The 25358-nt window shown below is 45.2% G+C and overlaps 1 protein-coding gene across 2 annotated transcripts in view; it reads left to right on the top strand.

The window, feature by feature from the left end:
* The window catches only part of CAMK1 (calcium/calmodulin dependent protein kinase I), a 102066-nt gene that overhangs the window by 56586 nt on the left and 20122 nt on the right, over positions 1-25358 (top strand). For both annotated transcript variants that reach the window (XM_075831673.1, XM_075831674.1), the window contains exons 3-5: positions 17354-17485; positions 24567-24641; positions 24961-25099. In XM_075831673.1, the coding sequence (XP_075687788.1) occupies positions 17354-17485; positions 24567-24641; positions 24961-25099 (346 nt within the window). The remainder of the gene's footprint in view (positions 1-17353; positions 17486-24566; positions 24642-24960; positions 25100-25358) is intronic.

Genomic DNA, 25358 nt, shown 5'->3' with positions numbered 1-25358 from the left:
GCACCCTATGAATAAATAGACGTCTTCGCACCTCATTAAAGACTCCTACCCAAACACTCATTCTCCTCAATGCACATTTGAGCTGGTTGAGGCAGCCGCAGTTTTCAGGTCGCGTTTATATCCTTTATACCAAATGTATAACGGGCTCTGGAGGAATGTGGAGATCTTCTACTCCTGGATTATTTGGGCCTTCAGGCTCTGAAGAGTTTTTATAATGCACATTATTATGGTAGGTATTGGTCTACACAGGGGTGTAGCTATAGGGGGTGCTGATGAATAAATTGCACCCCAACCATGGTGCCTGAGGGGGCCCAAAGGCCCTTGGCTACATAAAATAATATAATTGGCACAATGGAGGTCAAGGGACCCTGTTACTGGTTTTGCATTGAGGCCCCGGAGCTTCAAGTTAAACCTCTGGGTCTAGAATGACTAATTTTACATCATGGAATCCTTTTGTAGGGGTCATTTTTTTTTGTAAGAAAAACCAACAACATTTTAGTCTTGCACCATTTTGAAGTGGGGGAAGGGAAGTGACAACTGCTCGAAGCTCATTTCTGGCTCAAAAAAATGGTTTTCAATTATCAAACCCATTGTCATTGGACTCACAAACTAAATGTAATATTTTATAGTAGACCTACCCGAAGCAAATATATCAACCTTAAATATACATTTCAAGTTGTGAAAACCGTTTGTTAATATCTATCTTCTATGCTGAGATATGATCGGTTGAAGTTAGAGGCCCCAAGCCCGAGGCTGCACCATTGAGAGAGTCTGAGGACAAAATGTCTTCATCTAATTTCTGTCAGGTGAAGTTCTCTCATTGAGACCTTGTGTGGATCCAAATCACCACTTACATTCATTCCCCCTATATATTCTCATAACTAACACTATTCACTCAAAAATCAGAAGAGGTTCCCTGTAGTGCAGCCTCAGGCTTTTGGCCTATGAATTTAAGTGGTTGTATCTCTGCATAGAAGTAAGATATAAGAAAGCTGTTTTCACATTTTTTTATGTACACTAAAGGGCCATTTATATCCCTCTTGGTAGGTCTTTTAATGGCACCAACTACTCCTAACACTGTCCCCTATGGAGAAGAACTTGGATCTGTGGTTGTAGAATAATTTCCATGTTGACTGAAGTTGATGTTTAAAGGGATGTTCCACCTTCGACATGGAGTTCCATTGTCTACACTGTCTGCATTTCAGGGGTTTCAGCTGCCAGACTGTGACCATTGCCTATTGTAATAAAAATTTCCGAGATTAGAACTTCTGTCCCTGCGGACTGATATACTTCGAGGCAGCCTGGACCTGACGACCATCGTGGGCTTGTGTTATACATTGGAATAACAGGCAGTCATCACCTCCTTGCAAATTTAGAAGAGAGATGTGATCACCGCAGCAGCCTCCTTATCTAGCGCACACATGACCAGACCAAGGTGTAGTAGAAGAGCCGGTCGACAGGGGCCACAACCTTATGAGAGAGAAGCGCTTTATATTTAGACTGCACCATCCTGAGAAATTCCTGGCATATTTTGTCCGTTGAAAAGACACAATGTGATATCGTTGGCATTTTCGTGTCCAGGGCCGCAATGGGATAAAGAGCCTTACATTGCAATTCCAGCCCACAAATCCCAGAACCAAATTTTGTGTTCATTGTGGGTCTGTGTATTCTGTACAGTTATAAAAGATTATCCCAGGGCAAGTTAAAGGGGTATTCCCATCATTGAATGTTTTGGCATTTTGCTAGGATAAGATCTGCTTGGTGAGCGTCTGACCTCGTGGGGCACCCCTACCCCTGAACTTCAAAAATGAAAGGGGCGCAGTGCTAGTTTCAAGGAAATCGGGCGACCGGGAGCACTGTGCAGGATAAAACTATAAATGGTCCGCAGCGCTAAACTAGTGGTGTTGAACCTTCATTTTGAGGATGGGTGGGGGGGGGGGGGTCTTTGTCATTGGTTGCCCTTCGATCATAAAGTGATGGCATATCCTAGTGATCTATAACATTATATGGGATTACACTTTTAATGACTCAAATTACTCAAAATAGGAGTGATGCTTGTCCGCAGAGAGCGAGTTCATGGCCCCCTGTGTACATAGATGCATGCATACTTGCATATATACGGCATATGGCACTTAATACTACATGTATGGCCAGATCCGGCTCACTCGGACCATAACAGCTGATTGCCGAGGGCTAGTGTAGCCGGACCCAGTGATCAACCCCTTTAAATGACATTTACAACCAAAGAAGGATGTGTCAGCCTTATAATGTGATTTGCTTGTGATTTTAGTAAAATTAATTTACATACATAGTTTGCACGGTTGAAAAAAGACACATGTCCATCAAGTTCAACCAAGGGATGGGAAAGGGGAAGTAAAAAATTTCTACACATAGCAGTTAATATTTTTTTGTTCTAGGAAATTATCTAAGCCTTTTTTAAAGCCATCTCCTGTCCCTGCTGTGACGTCTCCTGCTGTGACTATTCCATAGATTCACAGTTCTCACAGTAAAGAAGGCTTGTCGCCTCTGCAGGTTGAACCTTTTTTTCTCCAGACGGAGGGAGCGCCCCCTTGTTTTTTGAGGGGGTTTTACATGGAACAGGATTTCACCATATTTTTTGTATGCGCCATTAATATATTTATATAAGTTAATCATGTCCCCCCTTAGTCGTCTTTTTTCAAGGCTAAATAAGTTTAGTTCTTTTAATCTTTCCTCATAACTTAAATTCTCCATGCCCCTAATTAGCTTCGTTGCTCTTCTTTGTATTTTTTCCAACTCCAGGGCATCCTTTCTATGAACTGGAGCCCAGAACTGAACTGCATATTCTAGATGAGGCCTCACTAATGCTTTGTAAAGTGGTAATATTACATCCCTGTCCCGCGAGTCCATGCCTCTTTTAATACACGACAAGATTTTGCTGGCCTTTGAAGCAGCTGATTGACACTGCATGCTGTTATTTAGTTTATGATTTACAAGTACACCCAGATCCTTCTCAACAAGTGAATCCGCCAGTGTAGCTCCCCCTAGGACATATGATGTCTGCATGTTGTTGGTACCCAGGTGCATAACTTTACATTTATCTACATTAAACTTCATCTGCCAAGTGGACGCCCAAACACTTAGTTTGTTTAAATCTGCTTGCAATTCACAAACATCTTCCATAGTCTGAACTATATTACATAGCTTTGTGTCATGTGCAAAAATAGAAATCGTGCTATTAATCCCATCCTCTATATCATGAATAAATAAGTTGAATAATAGTGGCCCCAGCACTGAACCCTGGGGTACACCACTTATAACCGGTGACCATTCAGAGAAGGAATCATTGACCACAACTCTCTGGATACGGTCCTTGAGCCAATTCTCAATCCAATTACAAACTATATTTTCTAAACCTATAGTCCTTAATTTACCCATTAGGCGTCTATGGGGGACAGTGTCAAATGCCTTTGCAAAGTCCAAAAACACTAAATCCACAGCGGCCCCTCTGTCTAGGCTTCTGCTCACCTCTTCATAAAAACAAATCAGGTTGGTTTGACAGCTTCTGTCCTTTGTAAAACCATGCTGGCTGTCACTTATAATACTATTTATTGTCACATAATCCTGTATATAGTCCCTCAATAGCCCCTCAAACATTTTCCCCACAATTTGCCCGCATCTTCCCCAAAATTTTTTACACCGAGATCTGACCACTGGGCAACCTACCGATCCTATTATAGGGAATGGTGGATATGGAAACGGCATATAGGGAACCAGACACCCCATTTTCGAGATTAGTGGGGAAAAAATAACGTCAAATTACTCGGTCTGACATAATGGTGCTGTGGGCGTCAGACCATTGGGTTCTCTGCATTAAAGAAATCACTACGCATCTTGCTCCACCCACCAGCGATCGTTCTAACAAAAAATATCGGAACCCACGCCAGATGTTTGTTTCTATTCTTTCTGCTTTCCTTATGAGATGAGACATAGGTCTAAAATATGGCTTTTATTCAGTGGGTTACACTATATGGCTCCTACGGTCACAGCAGTTTTTTTTACTGAATCTAAACACGGCAGTCGCGTCCACATCGTTATATCTAAATTCCATTTCATGTCCTGTTTTGTGTGATTTTTATCTCCAGCCCTGTGATCCGTCTCCTCTGCAGGTCACCCATCATCCAGTGAGACCCAAGTGTCAGCACAACATGCCGGTTGCCTAGCAACGCCTTCCAATACCGCTTATTACACCAGGTATCGGGAAGAAAATTCCATTGCACATTGTAATAATTAGATTCTATTTTGCTTTGCGACTCCCCCTCTCCACACCCCCTCGTTTATCACTTTAACCCTTTCTGTCACTCATTCCATAGGGATTGGTAAAAAGCCAGACCTCGTACTACAAGGAGCATCAGGCCGGTCTCCTCTTATTAGCCATATACGTAGTAATAATTATGAGGCACCGGTGAAGATTAATTTCCACACTTGCCATCTGCATATCTTGGTACTTATATATTTCTGTTCTATATTCTAGACTAGAAGCAAAAACCTGGCAAGGCTTGCTGAAATTTGTAGTTCCACTAGCTGAAAAGTGCACATTTTGCCTATAGAATTTTTTATAAAGTGTTGAATTTTTATTTAAAGGGTAACTAAACGTTTGACAAACTTCTGACATATTATAGTGACATGTCAGAAGTTTTGATTGGTGGGGGTCCGAGCCCCGAGACCCCCACCAATTGCTAAAACAAAGCGGCAGAAGCGCTCGTGTGAGCACTCTTCCGCTTCGTGTCTGTTCAGTTTTTTCCGGAAATCAATGTATCGGAGTACGGGCTCAATAGAAAGTCTATGAGCCCGTACTCCTATACATCGGCTTTCCGGAAAGAGCCGAACAGAAACTAAGCGGCTGGGACGAGCGCTTCTGCCGCTTCGTTTTAGCAATTGGTGGGGGTGTCGGGTCTCAGACCCCCACCAATCAAAGCTTCTGACATGTCACTATGACATGTCAGAAGTTTGTCAAACGTTTAGTTACCCTTTAAGGTTTTCTAGTGAGTCATTTTCTGATCTTAAAAGATGGTAGAACCTCTTATGCCGCAACCGCTTTGGTACTGACTAAACCAGGGCACAGAGTACAAGGAACCGTCCTGTTCATTGACGTCAGACGATGAGTAGGTTAGGGTAACCAAGGATCAGTGTCCGGTAAGGGCAGAATCGAGGAATGATCCGAGACATAGGCCCAAAACAGAGGCAAAATTGATTTATCAGGGAGTACAGCGAAGGCACCAAGTGTAAAGTGGAGTCCGCACATAGCAGGTTTGTAACCAGAAAGCGAAAAATATCTACACAAAAAAGGTTCAGGCAATATCCCTTTAAGTATTCCGCCTATAGTGACATCATCAGGCTGCGCCAGTTGTCATGGCATGGTTGCGACTGAGAACAGCGAACTGGAGGAGTCTGACAGGGTGCTTGGCCACAAAGTGAGCAGTAAGCCACCAACATGGTGCAATAGAGTGGCTCTGGACCACGGAGAGGGTGGTATCTATTCAGATGAGAATTCAGTTAACCTCAACACTCCCGCCATGTCACATACAAAAATATCCAGGAAGCTGAGCTCGGAGGAGCTGTTTGCCGGGGTCCTCACACTGTACAGATGCTTTAGCTGCCCCTGCACCTGCCAGTGACCCGGTGGGAACACTGTGGCCGTTTTCTTTTCTTGACTATCACCTAGTCTTTTGTGGGGTCAAGGAATCAAAAATATAATGTATTTTTTCCCCCTGAGGTGCCGTTATTGTGGTAAGAAAATCCTGGATGACCAGTGTTTTCTCCATGCCAAGCCATTACAGCAGATCGCAAAAAAGGCCGGTTTATGCTAATTTGCTTTAAAAAGGGGCATTTTTGTGGCATTTCTAATCAGTACCCATAGAGGTCCTTGAGCCCATTACTGTACCTCCATAAGCCTCCGATTTTCACACACCGTGATTCCATACGATTCCAAAATAAAAAATGTCATGTTCCATCAGACTCCGTATGCCCGGAGGTATCGGCTTTCCTCGAAACGGGCGCCAACTCTGGGAATTACAATTGCCAGTGATTTCGCTTTGTCATGGAGCTAGGTCTTGGGTTTAGATGCCATGACTAGATTTGGGTACCAACTTCTGTCACATGTTTCAGTGGCAAGCTACACTGCTCCCTGGCAGCCATGTTTGTTATCTCGTCGTTCTGTAAAGATGTTCAGCACTTCTGTTCCTGTCTGTCGGTTTTCACATTTTTGGCGTCTCTGGTGGAATGTTCCTCACCTCCTGGCATTGGCGTGGTTAAACCGCTCATTAGTGCAGCCTCCGTTAGATGATGTGACGCATGTGTAACTAGGGCCTTCCAGGCGATCTCTGCTACGCGATGCCTTCAAATGCATTGGAATCACTCTGATGCCTTCCTAAAAATAAATGAGAATTATTCTCTGTTTCCATGGAGGCGGACGGCTTTGTCAGTATTCCAATCCGGTAGAACTCGGAGGGGAGAGGCCGAGGAAAATGGAGTAAACGAAAATAAACTGCAAGCTAAGGCCCTGTTCACACAGTTTTTTGCAGGCAGAAATTCTGCCCCAAAATTCCGTTTGGAATTTTTAGGCAGATTTTGATCTGCCTGCACGTCGTTTGCCGCGTTTTTCGCTCACGCCCATTGAGTGCCACGGGCAAAAACGGCTCAAAATACGCTTTCTCTGCCTCCCATTGATGTCAATGGAAGGTCAGAGACGTAAACGCATTTTCGGACGTTTTTTAACGCGTTTTCCGACGCGGTTTCTACGTAAAAAAAACTCAGTGAAAACAAGCGGCTGTTAACCCCCTCCCCCTCCCCATGGGAAAATCTCAAACATGGTGTCTGAAGTCATTGGACCTGTAATGTTGTAGTGATACAATAATAGGGATCAGCGGGATTTTCGTGAGATATACAATAGTATCTGGCAATCCGGCACGTTCCGTCGTCATATGCTGCTACCATATTAAAGAACTCTCATTATTGGACATCAGATCCAACCCACGTGTTAGCTCTTCAACCAAATCCTTCCCTACTGCTACACTGCATGCCCAAGGTTTCCAGATTATCAGGTGTTTCTGGACCAGAGGAGTGAACCTGTACTAGTGATCTTGAATGTGGTTTAGCTTGTGCCAAAGAGTCGAGCAGGACACCAGTGGCAACATCTCACCTACGGTGTAGCAGAGCTGTGTCTGTCAGATGTAGAAGAGTTCAGTTTAGCGCTAATCATTGTGATCTATGGGATTTTACATGGGCCTGCAAATGAACCTACTGTTTTGAAATTTATCACAGTGCACAAACAATGTAGAACCGAGGAGTTAAATGACAAATTCAGCTCTGCTGCATCTGTAGTTGTCTTTTGACAGGAGAGCAGATATTTTATCTAATTGTCACGTGAAGAATTATCATCTTAGATCTCCAAACTCACGCAACCTCTTCCGTTTTGGATCACGTGTCTGAGTCTGACGAACCCCAGGAAGGGGGTTAATAATTATTTTCCAGTACTATAGCGGGGGCCTGTCCACTGGGATGACTGTATCGTGGTGATCGGTCCATTGTGGCCTGATCTACGACGAGCACTGACACCTGGGAATGGGTCATAAGACGGAGCAAGAAAAACCATGACGCAAATTTTCCAGAAAAGTGAACTCGGTTGCCGTTCGATTAGGCTAGGCTAGTCTAGTTTTGCAACTTTCTATTATCGTTTTCAGCATTTTCAAGATCTCTGCTTGCGGTCAGTGAATGTAGACATTTTTGTATACACTCAGGCACTGAAAACTATATAGATTTAATATTTCTCACAGCTGAGGGTTGGCTACATTGTATCCAGTCTAGTCAATCTACTGTGATCTAATTACATCAGCAGCATAACGCTCTCTCCTGCCCTGAGGGTTTGCTGCAATGTATCAGTGTAAGGGTATGTTCACACAGAAACTCCAAAACGTCTGAAAATCAGGAGCGGTTTTCCCTTGAAAACGGCTCCGTATTTTCAGACGTTTTTTAAGCCACGTGCAATTTTCACTGGGTTTTTTACGGCCGTTTTTGGGGCTGTTTTAAATAGTCTATGAAAAACAACTCCAAAGACGTCCCAAGACATGCACTTCTTTTTTGCGGCCGTTTTTGTACGCGGCTGTTTTTCATAACAGCCGCATAAAAAAACGGCCCGTAAGAACAGAACTTCTGCTTCTGATTTTTCAGGCGTTTACGGCCCGAAAATAGGCCGTGTGAACATACCCTAATTATTATCATGAAGGGTGTCAACCAAAACTTAAAGGGGTATTTAGGCCATACATGATAGATTGGGATCCCACCTTCTAGAATCTCCACCTATTGGGAGAATGGGGGTCTCCTGGCCCCCTGTTCCACCTGGCGATGTCCATTCAGAGCAACTCTTTCCGTAAAACCCATTGACTTTAAGGAGTCTGGCCACCTCTCCATTCAGTCCGCGGGTGACCCGGTTTTGCCGATCGTTAGTTTTCAGGGCTATCCGCTGGTCATTATAATGTGTTGCATCGGTATATGTAGTATTATAGCTCAGTTGGGAAGTTCAGCCTCAAATATTACACGACGCGGAGTTGTACGGCACAGATGGCTATAAATAAAACCTCTGCAGCATTCGTCCTCACCATATGGATCAGTAGTCATAGCTGCCTGCTCTTATTATAGAGATGTCTGCCGCTCAGCCGGCGAGATGAGGAGACCCAGGAGAGAGCTAGTGAGCGGCACCGAGGGAGGCCTATCCATATACATGAGGAGATCCGTGCCCCTGCCGGCTCGTTACCAGGGAGGAGGCATCATTGCTGGGTGAATGTAAATCATTAAAATGAACAATTGTATTCTAACCATTCCGAAATTCACAGGTTCTTCAAGCCTATAATAATCTAAAAGTTTCCAAATCTAGGGGGAATGTTAGGGCAATTTTGTAGCTGTTTTATTTTAATTTTTTCCATTTTATTTTACCGATTTTGTTTTTATTTTTTTTATAATTTTTTTTGCTTAAAAAAACCATGGCCACTTTCTTCTTCCTCTATTAGTCCTAGTTCAAACAGAGTTTTTTTTTTTTTTATGAAGGCATAAAAAAAATCTTCCTCAAAATCTCTTCAGGAATTTTGAGGCATTGTTTGACACTTTTTTGGTATTTTTCAGCGCTGCCCATTGATTTTCAATGGGAGGTCAAAGGCGGAAACTTCTCGAAAAAAGCGCATGCTGCTCCTTTTTTTTTTTTTTTTTCAGCGAGCAGCCAAATGGCGGCCGGGAAAAAAATGTATGGGGGGTGATTTGGGGCGTTTCTTGGCGCTGATTACGTGACGGTTTTCCGCGTCAAAATCTACAACAGAAAACTCAGTGTGAACTAACCCTTAGGCCCTGTTCACACTGATTTTTTTTTTTGCAGGCAGAAAGAATTTTGAGGCAGATTTTGACCTGCCAAGCACGCTTTGCTGCATTTTTTTGGCCGTGGGCAAAAAAACGCTTTCTCTGCCTCCCATGTTAATGGGAGGTCAGAGACGGAAATGCCCGAAGAAAGGGCTTGACGCTGCTTTTTCCCGCAAGTGGTTTTTCCGCTCGGGGGGAAAAAAATCGCCTCTGCCTCCATTGAAATCAGTGGGAGACTATTTCAAACGTTTTTTGCTGCGTATTTTCTGCACCAAATTCCGCAACGTGTGCATTTTCATTAGGGTATGTTCACACATCCTGGATTTGCTTTAGGCATCAGTCAATAGCCCATAAAAAAATCTTTCCTTTACTTCTAGGGGAGAATACGGGAGAGTCCCTACTACTCCATAATCCAGAACTATAGGGACTTTGAGTACCGCTGTACATGCTCTGGGGACACGGCTGCTGTGTGCTTGAGGCCTAATTCTGGGAAAATCCAATAAATAACCAGTGAATTGGAAAAAAAAAAACTAAAATAGTGGGGGATTAGATTTCCAAGATTATTAATCTATTTGTCTGTATTTTTGCAGGTTATTATATTTTCTGTTATATCATTTGTACTATTTATCGTCTGGCGCTGCATCCTCCGGCTGAAGTCCATCTGTCATAGCATAACATAGAAAAATTGTTCTTACATTTTTTTTTCCCCATTTTTATTTCTTTTTTCCATTTTGTCCCCCATGCCGGCACACTAGGAGGACGATCCCTTGACCTCTGCAGGGACAGGACCGGAGAGAGGTTAAAAGGGCCCCACACTCAGCCTCCCACCAGTGTATTTCCTGTCCCTACAGGAGTCCGGTTGAAGAGAGGATCCTCTTCCCCTAAAGGGGGGGGGGGGATTGAACGCAGGTTTCTAACATTAGACGTGGAGGTCAGGATCGCGGGCCTCCTCCTTCCAACCTTCCTTGGGGGGAGCGTGCCTAAGGGTTTCCCCTCCCCCTTGTCAAAGATACCACCCATCCACCTGCGGTCCCCTGAGACTAATGCTGGACGGAGTGAAGCACTTCCGCCAGCGTTCCTACCCACGTGGGGTTTCAGCCAGGCGGCCAACATCCGGCGGAAGTGGCGTCAGACGACCGCGTGGACGGAAGTGACGTCGCAAGCGGGAAATGCATCGGGAACGCGGAGCAGGTAAAAGACTGGCGTGTTCAGTACAGATTGCCACGCGCATCCTGCTCTGAGGTCTGTGTTTCCCGGCGTGTCCGTTCCTGTCGCCGATCTGGTGTGGTCCCAGTTTGCCAAATCTGAGGCCTTCTGCCCATCCACTCCTGTGAGTTTTCCCCATGTGGATAATACCTGTCATTTTAATGTAATCTATACTAGCTGGGTCCCCCTCTCTCGTTTATTAAATGGAGAAAGAGGGATTCCAAAAACATAAGCACGGAGAGCTTAAAAGATCCAAAAAATGCGCTACATGCTCCAAGAAGCTGGCAGACGCATACCAAAAAACGCTATGTTCATCATGCATTAATAAACTAATCAAAGGTGAACAACCTTCCTCATGGACGACTTACATTCTATGATCAGAGAGGAAGTACAATCCTCCCTATCATCTATACAGCCTCAATACGTGGCCGCTCCTCCCCCGTATAAGAAGGCGAAGTTAGTGAACGAACCCCCATCTGATTCAGACACTGGAGGGGCCTCTTGTTCTTTTAAAGATCCAGAAGACATAGATGAATTGGGGTCACTAGATCCTAAAGGTGATCAGGACGAGGAAAATAAATACTATATTTCCTCTGAGGATATGGATGATTTACTAAAGGCAATCAGGGGTACAATGAATATTGAGGAGGTTGCAAAACAAAAAACCATCCAAGACGAGATGTTTGGTGGTCTAAAATAAAGGAAGAAGCGTGTTTTACCTATTAACGAAAATTTATTCGAGTTAATAAACGAGGAATGGAAGGACCCAGAAAAAAGGCTGGGAGTCTCCTGTGAATTTAGGAATCGCCTCCTTTTTGATAAAGAGGATGCAGGCATCTGGGACGGGATCCCTAAAGTAGATATTCAGATGGCAAAGGTGGTTAAACAAACAATCCGCTCCGTTAACAGACCCCATGGGTCGGAAGTCTGATTGTCTCCTAAAAAAGGCCCGGGAAACATCAATGTTTAGCTTGAAGTCCAACATAGCAGCCACTTCAGTAGCTAGAACCCGATTTTGTTTTGGTTACGTGAGCTAGAGAACCACCTCAAGGTAAAGACGCCCAGGGACCAATTAGCGGAGTCAATTCCTCTCCTAAAAGCAGCTATGGGGTTTCTAGCAGATGCCTCGGCCGAATGTATCAGGTTGGCGGCCAAGGAAAGGGCCCTCACCAACGCCGCAAGAAGTTCTCTGTGGTTAAGATACTGGCAAAGAGGGGACACCCGTTCAAAAAATAGGCTTTGTAACATCCCATTTAGGGGGGGACGACATGTTTTTGGCCCAGACCTAGAGAAGATCCTAGAGAAGGCGGCAGATAGGAAAAAGGGATTTCCAGAGGATAAATCAACTAAAAGGAAGTTGCCCTTTCGTTCCCAAAGCCGGTCACTGGAGTTCTCCAAAAGGGGGGAGGGGTAGAGGCTTCTTGCTTAACCCGAATAGTCAAGAAAACAGACCATGATACCAAGGTCAGAGGAAGATTGTTAAAATCCTACAGTTTATGGAACAACATCACCCAGAACAAATGGGTCCTAGACATAATAAGAAACGGCTATCAAATAGAATTTTCAACCCTTCCTCCAAAGATTTATTCTGACAACACAACCCTCACAATTTCTAAGAAATCCGATGTTAGACAACATCCGAAACCTACACCAGAGAGGGATAATATCTCCGGTACCACAGGATCAGTGGGGAGAAGGTCACTACTCCTCTCTCTTTCTTATAAAAAAGCCAGACTATTCATACAGGCTAATAATAAACCTAAAACCTCTCAACAATTACATAGTGTACAGGAGGTTCAAGATGGAATCTGTAGCATCCACCACTCCGTTAATAAAGAAAGGGACTTACATGTGCACCCTAGATCTAAGGGACGCTTACTACCATGTCCCCATTCATCCCTCCTCTCAGAGATTCCTAAGGTTTGCAGTAAAGGACTCGACAGGCCAAGTAGTCCATTACTAATTTACAGCTCTCCCCTTCGCAATTTCATCCGCCCCAAGGGTATTCACAAAAATTATGATAGAAGTGATGGCTTCATTTCTCAGACAGGGAATTATTAAAGTCCCCTATCTGGATGACTGCCTAATTACAGCAGAGACCCAGGAGATCCTTTCCACTCCGGTAAAACTAGTGACAAGCCAACTAGCAGATGTTACGTCTATGGCCTGGGGTCGTCGTTCTGACTTACCCCTTGACGATCCCGGCCATGGACATCTCTCTTCTCGGCGTTCGCTCCCTCCAGGGAGATGCCGACACTCTCTTCCGGGTCCTCGGACTGTGTCCCGCAGGGCGCGCGTGCCCGGTCTTAAAGGGCCAGTACGCGTCCAGCTGCCTAACATCAATTATCAGCCCAAATGGCTGCTGGACTATAATAAGGGGCCCTGCCCACTGGTTCCTTGCCTGAGCGTTGGTCGTGTCTTCCCGCTGCATCCGCGGCGTCACCTGCTGTGAAAGTCAAGTCGCGTTCCTGCCACGGTCTACATTGCCTCAGGTACCCGTTCAGAACAATAGACATTGTTTTGTACCTTGTTGGCCAGCTGCTACCCCGCAACACGGTACGGCCCAGTGGGTCCACACCCCGCGCCGTGACAGCAGAACTCGGTTGGATCATAAACTATCAAAAATCAAATTTGATTCCGCACTCTCGGATTAAATTTCTAGGGGTCATACTGGACTCTACCCTACAGATGTCCTTATTACCAGGAGAAAAAAGAAGGTCCATAATATCCAATATCAGGAATTTTCAAAAAGAATGTGTATTCTAGGTCAGGTGACAGCCTGCATTCAGCCAGTGGCCTGGAGCTAAAACCATTCCCGTCCACTCCAAAGGTGGATACATTTCTCATGGGACAAAAAACAGTTATCCCTAGATCGAACGGTAAGCTTGATGAAGACCCAAGTTCTGGGTCGAAACGCGTAGCACGCTAGTATTGCTTTTACCGTTTTATTATACAAATGGAATAAACCTGGAATTTTTACCCAAACGGGAATGAGTGGATCGATTCTTACCTGAACAGAAGGGGTACCTCTAACTATACCTTGCATATACAGGAGCGCCTCTTGAAGGACTGATATTTTTCTATACATTCCATTGGAAAGATCGAAAGATAAAAATACATCAGAAGATAAAAACTTCCCTATATTGGTGAAAGAGTACTCAAATCTCAGGAGGGGTGTTATTTGGCATCGGTCTCCAGGAATCATCATTCTGACAGAGGCAAGCAAAAAAGGTTGGGGAGCCAAACGCCCAGACGGTTATATTCAGGGGACTTGGCCACGACCATACTGCTCCATCCTCAAATTATCGAGAACTGAGAGCAGTCTGGGAAACCCTGAAGTCAAGTTCCTTCACCTTTCAAAACAACCATGTCAAGATACTGTCAAACAACATGACTGTATCTTTTCTGAGACACCAGGGGGGTACCGGATCTCCCACCCTGCTCTCACTGTCTCAAAGAATTATTTTGGGCAGTGGAAAACCTGCTTTCTCTATCAGCTGTTCATCCAAAGGAGTTGGAGAATACGGAAGCAGATTTTCTCAGCAGGAAAAGGCTAGATCCAGGCGAATAGTCTCTAAATCAGGAAGTCTTCAGATCACACGGCTATGGGGGTTTCTTCAAGTAGACCTGTTTGCGAACAGATTAAATTCCAAAACAGAGCTCTCCTTCCCTCTAATCCCCCAAGATCGTTCCCTAGGCATAGATGCCCTATCCCAGCCTTGGGACATGGATCTAGCATACGCCTTTCAACCAATTCCTGCTGATATCGAGAGTCCTTCAAAAGCTTTACAAGGAAAATCTGAAACTCCTTTTGATTGTCCCATTCTGGCCAAAAAAGACCTGGTTTCCAATTCTGAAGGAATTGGCACTGAAAGATCCTATAGAACTTCCTTTAAAACAAGATGTGCTACTATAAGGGTCGTTACGACACCAAAATCTCCAGAACCTTCGTTTATCAGCCTGGATCCTGAAGGGGCACTGCTCAAAGAAAGGGGTTTATCCCAGAAGGTGATAACAACCCTAAACGCTAGTCGTAAACCAGTTACTTCTGCAATTTACCTAAAGATTTGGAAAAAATGTACCTCCCCTGGTGTGGAGACCAACCCCCGGACCAGAATCATCCAGCAGATTTTGGATTTTTTACAGCAGGGGCCGGATCTAGGTCTTAGACCAAGCACCCTCAGAGTACAGGTCTCGGGCTTTAGTACATTTTTGGACACCCAACCGTCAGAACACAGGTGGGTGAAAAGATTCATTTGTGCAGCCTCAAGACTTAGGCTGACCATTAGACAGTCATCCCCGCAAAGGGAGCTTGGCGCTGTCCTCAGGACCCTAACCAGACCCCCCCCCCCCTTTGAACCAATTGAAAACGTAGACATCAAACACTTGTCTCTTAAAATTTCCTTTCTAATAGCGATAACCACTGTGACTGGGGGAAATACAGGCGCTATCCACAGAAGAACCTATACCTTAGGATAACGGATGATAGAATAGTACTAAAGCTGGATCCTAATTTCCTTTCAAAGGTCGTATTCGATTTTCATAGAAACTAGGAGATTGTCCTTCCTTCATTTTGTCAAAACCCCAAGACTCAAAAGGAAGAAGTTCATTCTCTCGTTGTTAGAAGGGCAGTCTTACAATATTTACTGCAGATTGCCAGAAAGACTCCAACCTCCTGGTCCAATTTCGGGGAAAAAATAAAGGACAAAAGACCTCAAAAGCTACCATTGCTAGATGGATAAAAACAACAATTACAATTTGTTATTCTCTTGAGGGACAATCAGTTCCTTTAAACATCGGGGCCCATTCCAGCAGACCCACAGCTTCATCATGGGCAGAAAGGAGAGGAGCTTCGCTAGACTAGATTTGTACGGCAGCTACATGGGCCAGCTCCCTTAGGTCTCTTGCACACGACCGTTGTGCCACTCGGGCCGTTTTTGAGTGGCACCCGATAGACTTCAGGGACCCATTCACTTTAGCGGGTGAATCGGGTTCGTGAAAAATAGTCAGTCTCTGATCCGAGGAAAGATAGAACATGTCCTATTTTTCCTCGGATCACTGACGGGACTCGGACGGCCGCAAAGTACTCCAGGCGGTAGTCCCACCCTAAACCATCTCATTTGGTATTCTCCTAGTGTGCCGTCATGGGGGACGAAATGGAAAGTAGGAATTTAGTCTTACCGGTAATTCCGTTTCCTTGAGACCCCATGACAGCATACATTTGCCCACCCTACCTTCTTAGTTGTATGTGAAGTTAACATGCAGTTAGGATTAGCTCATTCCTTCCGGTGTAGTGATCTGGTACACACTGGGTGCCCTTTTAACCTCTCTCAGTTCCTGTCCCTGCAGAGGTCAAGGGATCATCCTCCTAGTGTCCCGTCATGGGGGGACTCAAGGAAACGGAATTACCGGTAAGACTAATTCTTACTTTTGTATACGTTTTTCCTACGTGTGGTCATCCTCCGAGGCAGCCCTGACCGCCTTCTCCTCATCCTCCCAGCGTCCTCGGGTTATTAACCCACTTTACAAGATGTCACTGGTTTTCAATCACCCGTGCTGCGATCGTCCTAACGTAACTGTGTTGCAGCCTGTGCCGGGCGTCATTCATCATCGATTCAGATAGCATATAATTATGGCTGCCCGTATCCAGCGGAGGATGAATGCGCTGTCTGGGGAGGCCGCACTGGTCGGTGTCACAGAGCATATGAATATAGAATAGATCTTGGTTCTCTTGCTTTGCTCGTCCCTGGCTGTTTCCAGATGTAGGATTAGATCTTCTCTCATCCGTCTCCAGCCCTGTGTAATTAACCCCTCATATACGACAACGGCTTGTTACTCGTTTTTCGTTCACAGCCAGTGATAATTGATACGTGTATGTTTTAGTTTATCGGATTGTTTATTATGTTTGTATTATATAAGGATTTGTGACTTTTTTTGCCATTGCTGTAGTTACAGTTAAAGCTGCAACATGTTTTGTGAGTCGATAGGCTCTGTGGTATTACGCAAACCCCAAATATTTATCGGAGGCCTTGTCCTGAGATATCATTGTACAATGCATGATGACCATGTAAATGTAAAAAGATGATAATAAAAAGTCAATAGAAATGCATATGCTGTTGAACAGTCCCAATTTTTGCAGGACAGTCCCATGAACTGGACCACAAAAAGGGCGGGGTTTATGCTAATGTGTAATACAAAGGGGCGTTTTGGAGGACTCCTGAATATAGTGGGGGTGGGGCTTAAACTATTCCTCCATTTGGGAATCAAAAGTTGCTAAGCGTATACCGTAGATGTCACGGTCACTATACCCGTAAATAGTACTGATACATAATAGGGGTAAAACAAAAATTTGCTCGGAAATTTCATTTTTATGGTGCCAAAAATCTGGGCCATAAGGTTGAGATGTGTGGCACCATTATCAAACCTCTAGACTGGGTGGGTCTTCCTCCCAGGAGACGACAGCCCAGTTCAGCTGTTGTCACTTAAAGGGTCCGTCTGTAGTGATTATAACCAGTGTGGCCAGGGATTGGGGGATCAGGAACGAGCGGAGACTGGGGAGGAATCAGTAAGGTAAATAAGAAAAAAAATATCCTGAAACCCCTCCCCAGCCCTTAACCTGCGGTTAACTGCAGCCGAACCAGGTGAACTACCATAAAGCCTAAATTTAATGTATATTTTATCGATACGACATTAAATATAAATGGTGGGACTACCCCTTTAAGATTACCGTGTCTGATGGATACGTCTTTCCTCTCATCCACAGTGGAGCGTTTTCGGAGGTGGTCCTAGCAGAGGAGAAAAAGACCCAGAAACTGGTCGCAATAAAATGCATCCCCAAGAAAGCCCTGGAGGGGAAGGAGATGAGTATCGAGAACGAGATCGCAGTGCTGAGGAAGTAAGTGCCGGCTCCTCTTGTGTTTCGGCATCTCCCGAACTTTAGCTGTCATTTTTCCGTAAGAAGAACCAAGAACATATGGGGGGGGGGGGGGGCGCTATTACCGGTATATCTTCACATGACCGCAGCTGTGGTCTGAATCCTGGAGATATCTCGCCCGCCCCCCCGGGGGTTAGGAGGCGTCTTAATTCCACCCTGCGGTCTTGTCCCTCCAAAAAACATTTATAGGATATTATACGATGTAGATTATACCTTGTACACCGTAATCGCAATTGCTATCTTTGGTTCCCCGCTATATACTTTCCTCAGCGTTGGCCGCCTTTTATCTCTAGTACTCAGGTCTGATTAGCGACTCCAGCTTAGCTGCATTGTCTACTGGAGTCGGAGGTAGTCTGAAGTCCGCTTCCTTTTTTTTTGGAGTCTTGGGGCTTATTCAGACGAAGGTATAATACGTCCGACGGGCTGCGCGCGTGATTTTCACGCGCGTCGCACGGACCTATGTTAGTCAATGGGGCCGTTCAGACAGTCCGTGATTTTCACGCAGCGTATGGCTGCTGCGTAAAACTCATGACATGTCCTATATTTGCCCGTTTTTTGCGCAACACGCACCCCTTGAAGTCAATGGGTCGGTGAAAACCACGCACGGCACGCGGACGCACTTCCATGTGCCGCGCGTGATGCGCGTTCTACAGTAGTCAAAACTATGAACGAAAACAGAAAAGAACCACGTGCTTTTCTGTTTACAAATGTAAAAACAGAGTGTCATAATGATGGCGGCTACGCGAAAATCACGCAGCCGCGCACCATATGCTGATGACACACGGACCTTTTGCGCGCGCAAAACGCAGCGTTTTTTGCGCGCGCAAAACGCACACGCTCGTTTGAATCCAGCCTCCGGTTATCTTTCTCCGCCATGCTTTACACTGCGGCTCTGCCAGTTTAGATTGACTAGGGTTTGTAAGCACAAACCCAACACAAGCTTGGACATGGAGAGCAGATTTCTATCACGGCAAGGATCATAAATGGCTAAACTACCAGTTGGGTAATCGGGGAGGGGGAGCCTCCAATTCCTTTTGCTGTAATTCTCATAAGGGATTTTTGAGATTAGAAAAATGGTTCATATTTTTCCCCCAGAAACAGCGCCACTCTTGTTTATGGCTGTGTCCGGTATTGCAACTCGGCCCCATCTAAATGCTGTGACCCCCTCAGGCACAAATCACTGCCAATTAGTCTGGGTGGCACATTTACTCACATATTACACGCTTCTCCCTCCATCGGGTACAATAACACCCGCTCACGTACGTCCTATAGAGGATCTAATAGATGCTCTTAAAGGGGTCTGCCGTGGTGACACATCCCCCATTGCATTGATGTTTTCTATTCTGGGGCCCGGTAATGTGTATGTATTTTTACACACCGACTTTACCTTCTGACGTGACTGCTCAGGTGACATCCCTGGGGTGGTGGGGGGCACATTATATGGCACATGATGTATGAGAAGCTGCGGCATCGTTTCTAGACTGTCACCGTGGTGTTAATGTTCTAGAAGGATCCTTATTTTTACATTACCAACGTCAGCGACTTCTCCGGTGACTCATCGCAGACATCTCGGGGTATTACATGTTCTGTGATGAGTTACAAGTTTTACTGGGTCTTTTATATAACGTTTTATTATAGTTATACAGCGGAATGCTCACAAGAGCTGGCAATCTATCCGCCCCTGCTTGACGCTGTCAAAATGCCTTATCTGGTGGTCACGCTGCGACATGTAGTCACGCGACTAAACCTGGACAGTGCGGCCGTGTGATCATGTTAAAGACGACACAGCATAACCACTGTCTTGACATAGATAAGCGGTGACGTAGATAAGCGGGGACAGACACCACTGATGCCAGGGGGTGCAGCATAGTGTAACCTTGGGGGGCACAACAGTGGAGGACCTACGTAGGGATTGATGATAATGCTTGTGAATTCAATATGATAAAATTTGTGGTTCCTGCAGTCACCACTAGGGGGAGCTCAATAGAGAATAATAAACCTGTCTTCACTAAGCTCCCCCTAGTGGTGGCTTCAGGCAGCCAGAATTGTATCATTTTAAAGGGGAGCTCTCCCTCCGAGGACCCAGCTTGGCTTGTTCATGCTTTACACAAACGGCCCATGGATTACAATGGGCGCTGTATAATGAGTACTTTCCGCCATCTTCACTGGCAGTAACAGGTAGCAGTACCGGTCATGCAGAAAGGGGTGTCCAAGCATTAACCCCTTTAATTCCATGGCTGGGTGAAGGGATTTTGATGTCACGTCATTTAAACCATTATCCTAAATGAGGGCAAATGGTTAACTCTTCTTTCCGCTCTGGAAATTGTATAAAACTCAATTGTGAAGAAAATCCCGCGTTGCGCGTCCTCCTACACACGTTTCCATGGTGACGCTGTAAACCCGGAGTGCTCAGCGTTGAGCTGGCTGTAACGGGTCACGTCAGGCGTCGCGCGTCCGTTCTTGGCCTTTGGCTATAAATGGTACGGGAGTGACAGAGACAAATGACACGTTACCCGCCCGATTAATCTGTACGTCTCGTACGTTCCTCATAAACGTGGCCGCCGGAATGGAATTCGAAACCGGATTATCTACTCAACATGGAGAAAAGAATGAAAATGAAATACGCGGAAAGGACCTTTTCAGTCGAGGCGATTGTAATCATCCATGTATGTGTAGTACAGATCCCCTCATGCGCCGGTCTCCAACCTGGGACTCTTCAGCTGCTGCAAAACATAAAGTCGCAGGATGCCGCAGGCTGTCACGGCATGCTGGGAGTTGTAGTTTCACAACAGCTGAAGAGCCGAGGGTTTGTGCTGTGCTGTGCATGGTTGCAGGGACAGAAAATTTCAGACCGTTGCCTAGCAACAAGCAGTGCCACTCCAAGTGGGTGACAATGAGTATTGTTTTTTTATCTGGTTAGAGATGGCAGGGTGAGAAGCACCCTGCCATAGAGTTTCTTTGAAGAGGACCTTCCCGCTCTTCTGACAGGCCCGTTTTGTAAATTGACAAAATTACTCTGTTATTCCTCCTGGAAATGTATAAATTGACAACTGGGTCCTAACATTCCCCTTGACAAAAGGACATGTCTCTATACGCTCTGACACTGTCCAATCAGTGCTGACCCTCTGAGACTGTGTAGGGACACCCCATATTGACCACGGAACTCGTGACACACAGTTGTCAAAGTATTTATACATTTCCAGGAGGAATAACAGAGGAATAGCACAATGTAGAGTTTCTAAGAAAAGATGCTCCAGAGCTGTTATTTCATGGGTCATACAAGTATTTACTACAATATACATGTCAGGAGAGCGGACAGGACCTATTTATAGGGGTCTTACACAATATAATATAATTTTTGTTGTAATTCCACACCACCTAGAGCTCTGCTTGGAGTCAGTGAATAGAAACATTGACGTTTACATTCAGTGGCTAAAAAGCCGTCCCAACTAGGGCTAGGTTAAGCTCCTTTAAAACCTGTGCTCCAGCCTGAGGCATGATGGGAGAGCGATATTTAATAGGAAAGCGATATTTAGTATAAAAATTTCTGTATTCGGTAGCAGGAATGTTTATGGCGCATTTTGGTGGTAATTTCAGCTTTTAATTGGAATCTCCTTTTAAAGGAGTTCTCCGCTTTGGATAATTCCAACTTGTTAGACGTGTCGCTTGACAATAAGCAAATCACTAAATCTCCCCCCTACTGGAACCCAGCGATCCGCTGCGATCTGTGAGGAAACCTGGCAGTAAGTGTTCGATTTCTCTGCAGCGCCACCACAGGCGAAACTAAGCATTACACAGTGCCCATTCATATCAATGTGTTATCTGTAATACAGGACAGGACAGGTTCTCCAGAGAGAGAGAGACGCTCTTTATAACCGCTCTCCACACTGGCCAAGATATGAGGATCCTGAACAGAGGAATCCCCCCCCCCCCCCCCAGCCCCGATATTAACTCACAATTCCCTAATAGGGTGCATGGAAATGGGTTCTCTAAACTGGACAATTCCTTTAGGTTTGTGGATGGGAAGCGTTTCATTATATATGGAATTAAATCCATCCATTATTGGGCAGGTGATGTCTCTGAGGCTCTTAGATCTGACCCAGATAATAGACGCGTTCATTGGCAGGTCACGGGCGGGCAGCCTGTAAAATACCCACTGATACCCAGAATTGTCAAATCCTGCTGCAATCTGTGAATAGAAGCGACATCTGTGCAGCAGGTTTTGGTGCGGGAAGCTTTAATCTGCGGCCTCCATCCCGTTATCTGCTCCGCAATCTCTGCTTTTCTCTCGTCTGAACCGGAGGACGACTAAGAAATCCCTCATTTGCAGCGGTAATGGCACAAATGACTGCAATTCCCTCTAATGCACTGATCTCCGGAGTCTGCAGGGATTGGCCATGTAGCCGGTGGTCCGCCTGTCGCACCCATCCCCCATCTCTTCACCACAAATAGTCTCTACCGTGTCATAGTGCAATTTCAATCTAGAAAGTCTGATAATCCAGCACTTCCATCCCGGAACCGTAATGTGGGATTTATCTAGAGGACTGGACCGCATTCAATTTTTTCGCCCCCCCCCCCCTGCCCCTAAACGTTCTCTACCGTTACAAATGAGTTGTATCAACTTTTATCTGAAAATCCGGATAATTTCACTTGGTGTCGCAACTCATCGCCATGTTCAAGATCTCTGCTTGCAGTCAGTAAATGAAAAAAAAAAAAGGACATGTTTACTGAAAAATCCAAACCATTCTGGATGTTGCCACGCCATGGTAATTGCCTTGCTGCCAAGAACGGCGCAGCAAAAAACAACACATGCAAATTGACGCGGTTTTGATGCACGCTAAGCACATAAAGATCCACGTTCTTCACCTGTAACTGCAACGAAATTGCAGCAATCGCTGTAAACCGCATGCAGATTTTTCTGCACTGTCCTCAGCCGCACGCCAATTACCGCAACTCCGCTTCTTTGTCTACTGGCGCCCTTAGGCAATGTTCACACCTGCGTTGTTACATTACGTTTTTCTGCTCCATCAGAGGAGCAGAACAAGGGCATGCCGGAAGCATAGGTTACGTTGCACGACTGGCGCCATCGGAGGCCGACAGAACACATTGACTTTAATGGGTTCCGTCTGTTTTCCGTCGGGGTGTCTGTGGTTTTACCAGAGACAATAGCGCAGCATGCTTTGCTATGGTCTCTGGTAATTTCAGCCGGATCTGCGATGAAGTCCCCACACGGAGCCTCCAACGCAGATGTGAACGAGGTCCTACTGATCACATCCAACTGACACAGGTGAATCGATTACTATGAGAGCGCGTTCTGATACACTGTAACAGGCCCTGCAGCTGCGTCAGTTGGACATGATCAGGACTGGTTTTTGCTTCATCCTCTAGATGTAAAAGAGTGGTTCTATTCACTGACTGTAAGCAGAGATCTTGAAAACGGTGATGAATTGAAACACAAAGTATATTAGAAAGTTGCAAAATGGTTTGCTATACAAATCCCTTTATACAATGCACCAGATTTCAGTTTCGCGCTATAAACGCTGAGATCCGTCAGTTTGTTTTTTTTTTGTCTTTTTTTTAACGGCCAATTTATCTGCCAATTCGCTGTTAAGTCTTTGCCCGCCTTTACGTAAACTTCTCCTCTTGTCACCTTTATGCCCTCTCTGTCAGTGGGAGGAGGGGAGGGCTGCGCGTTTCTCTCTCTCGCCTTTGTCTTCTATAGACCTGACACTGCGCCGGTGGGAGGAAGCGAGAGGCGAACGCGTTGTACTACGTCCTGGACCGGCTCTGCTGCGCCATTATGTAAGGCGGGCATATTTACCTTTGTTACCAGCCGCCCGTTGGCTTTTCCCTGAAATCCTCTTTACGTGACTGATGGGGATGAAATAAACAATGTCTGGTGAAGAATAGAACGTGTTTCCACACACAAGTCCTGGGCGCCACCGCGGCAGCACAACCCCCTCCGGTCTGGTGTATGGCGGCATTGTCGATGTAACCCTGACTCTTGTATTTCGTCTCACCGCTCACCCACCTCCGTCTTTTCATCTTTTCCAACTTTCGCATACGTGGGCTGTGGAGAGAACGCTGCATGTAGCTGCATGACTCAGGCCGGGCCTCGTTCTGCGCAATCGCTGGATCCATTGTCTCAAACGTTTGTGCAGTCGCTTTCATGTGATTACTTATCCCCCACAGTCCTTTGCTGCTCCGGTCATCCTTGGAATTTAAGATGACTGTTAAAGGAAAACTCTGCTTTACTTGTTATATGATGTTTTCTACTCCAGTCACATCCAAAGCTGCATTTACAAAAGGATTTTAATTCACTGCCATCTTATTAAGGAATAATCTACATATATAAAAGAATTGCTATTTATCAAAAAGATGTCAATGGGCAGCAGTCCTTAGACAGCCTTAGGGTATGTTCACACAGGGCGGATATGCTACGTAAAAGCACATGGCGTATCCGCCCTGGTCCCCACAGGGAACTCCTTCCGAAAAACCGCACCAAATTGTGGTGCAGTTTTTCTGCCGGAATGTCTGCTGCGGAAAACAGCATGAAAAAAACGTCTATACATCTGTTCAAATCTCGTCCACTTTGCTGCTACTTTATGGTGCTGCGGATTTTCCGCAATTAAATCCGTTGTGGAAAATCTTCAGTATTTACGCTACGTGTGAAGCCGGCCATACAGAAAAACTTCCGCACCGGATAAATGCGCCCCCCCTAGAACAAGTATAAGCACCAGGAGGGTTCACATTTAGGAGTTTTTGCTCTTAATACAATCGCAGTGTAAAAGGGGAGATCACTTCTGATTGGCTAATAGTGAGAGATGCCGTGTGCCATTTGCGCATAACTTGTGCCACCTGACATAGCACGTCTGCAGCTGTCTATGGGCACGGATGGGTTGCACCCACTAGATCATCTCTATTTAGGCTTCTTGTAGATGTCCTAAGCAGAAGGGGTCTGTCTATCTTGAGACGATTGCTTGGGTAGTCACCTAATCTCTTGTATTATCCATGTAGTCACTGCCGCTCTCATTTCTTTTAGGGTTAAACATGCAAACATTGTGTCTCTGGAGGATATATACGAAAGCCGCAGTCACCTGTACCTCATCATGCAACTGTGAGTATCCATGTGGCTGTATATCAACAAAAAAATTGTGACTTTTTTTAATGGGTATCTGATGCCCCCTGGTGGTGGTAAAATATAATTACACATTTTGGTATTTTTATTAGCAAAAGTTTAATATTCATCAGACATTTGTATTGGGAATTGTCACTAAATTAATAATTTGTTTTTTCCATTATTGGTATGTTAGGAAACGTAACCGAAAATCACAGATGAGTAAATCATGCCGCCGCCTTCTCTTTATGTGATGTGTTCTCTATCATTCTGATGTGTATTTGTATTTTATATCCTGTCCCTCATGGCGTCGTTGCAGGGTGTCTGGGGGTGAGCTCTTTGACAGGATTGTGGAGAAGGGATTCTACACAGAGAAAGACGCCAGCCAGCTCATCAAGCAGATCCTGGACGCTGTGAAATACCTCCATGACATGGGGATCGTACATCGGGATTTAAAGGTACATAACATGGGATGGCGTTGCATTTACTGGTCGATTTTTCGCATATTTGCATTTTTTATGGGTTAACGGCTCCAGCAGTTGTCACAGAATTTAAAGGCGTTTTCCAGTTTTGTGTATAATAAAAAGTTCATCTGCTGATCGTATCGTTTTAAAAAAGTAAAATATTATTATCGGCAGGACATCGTTCTGTGTAAGCAGGGAGACGCGCTGCCGACATGCTGATAATGTATGGGATCGAGCGATCGGAGTAACGAGT

This window comes from Rhinoderma darwinii, chromosome 7 (genome assembly GCF_050947455.1).
Source record: "Rhinoderma darwinii isolate aRhiDar2 chromosome 7, aRhiDar2.hap1, whole genome shotgun sequence".
NCBI lineage: Eukaryota > Metazoa > Chordata > Amphibia > Anura > Rhinodermatidae > Rhinoderma > Rhinoderma darwinii.
Note: the sequence above shows the minus strand (reverse complement) of the source record. Positions and strands in the feature narration are given on the sequence as shown.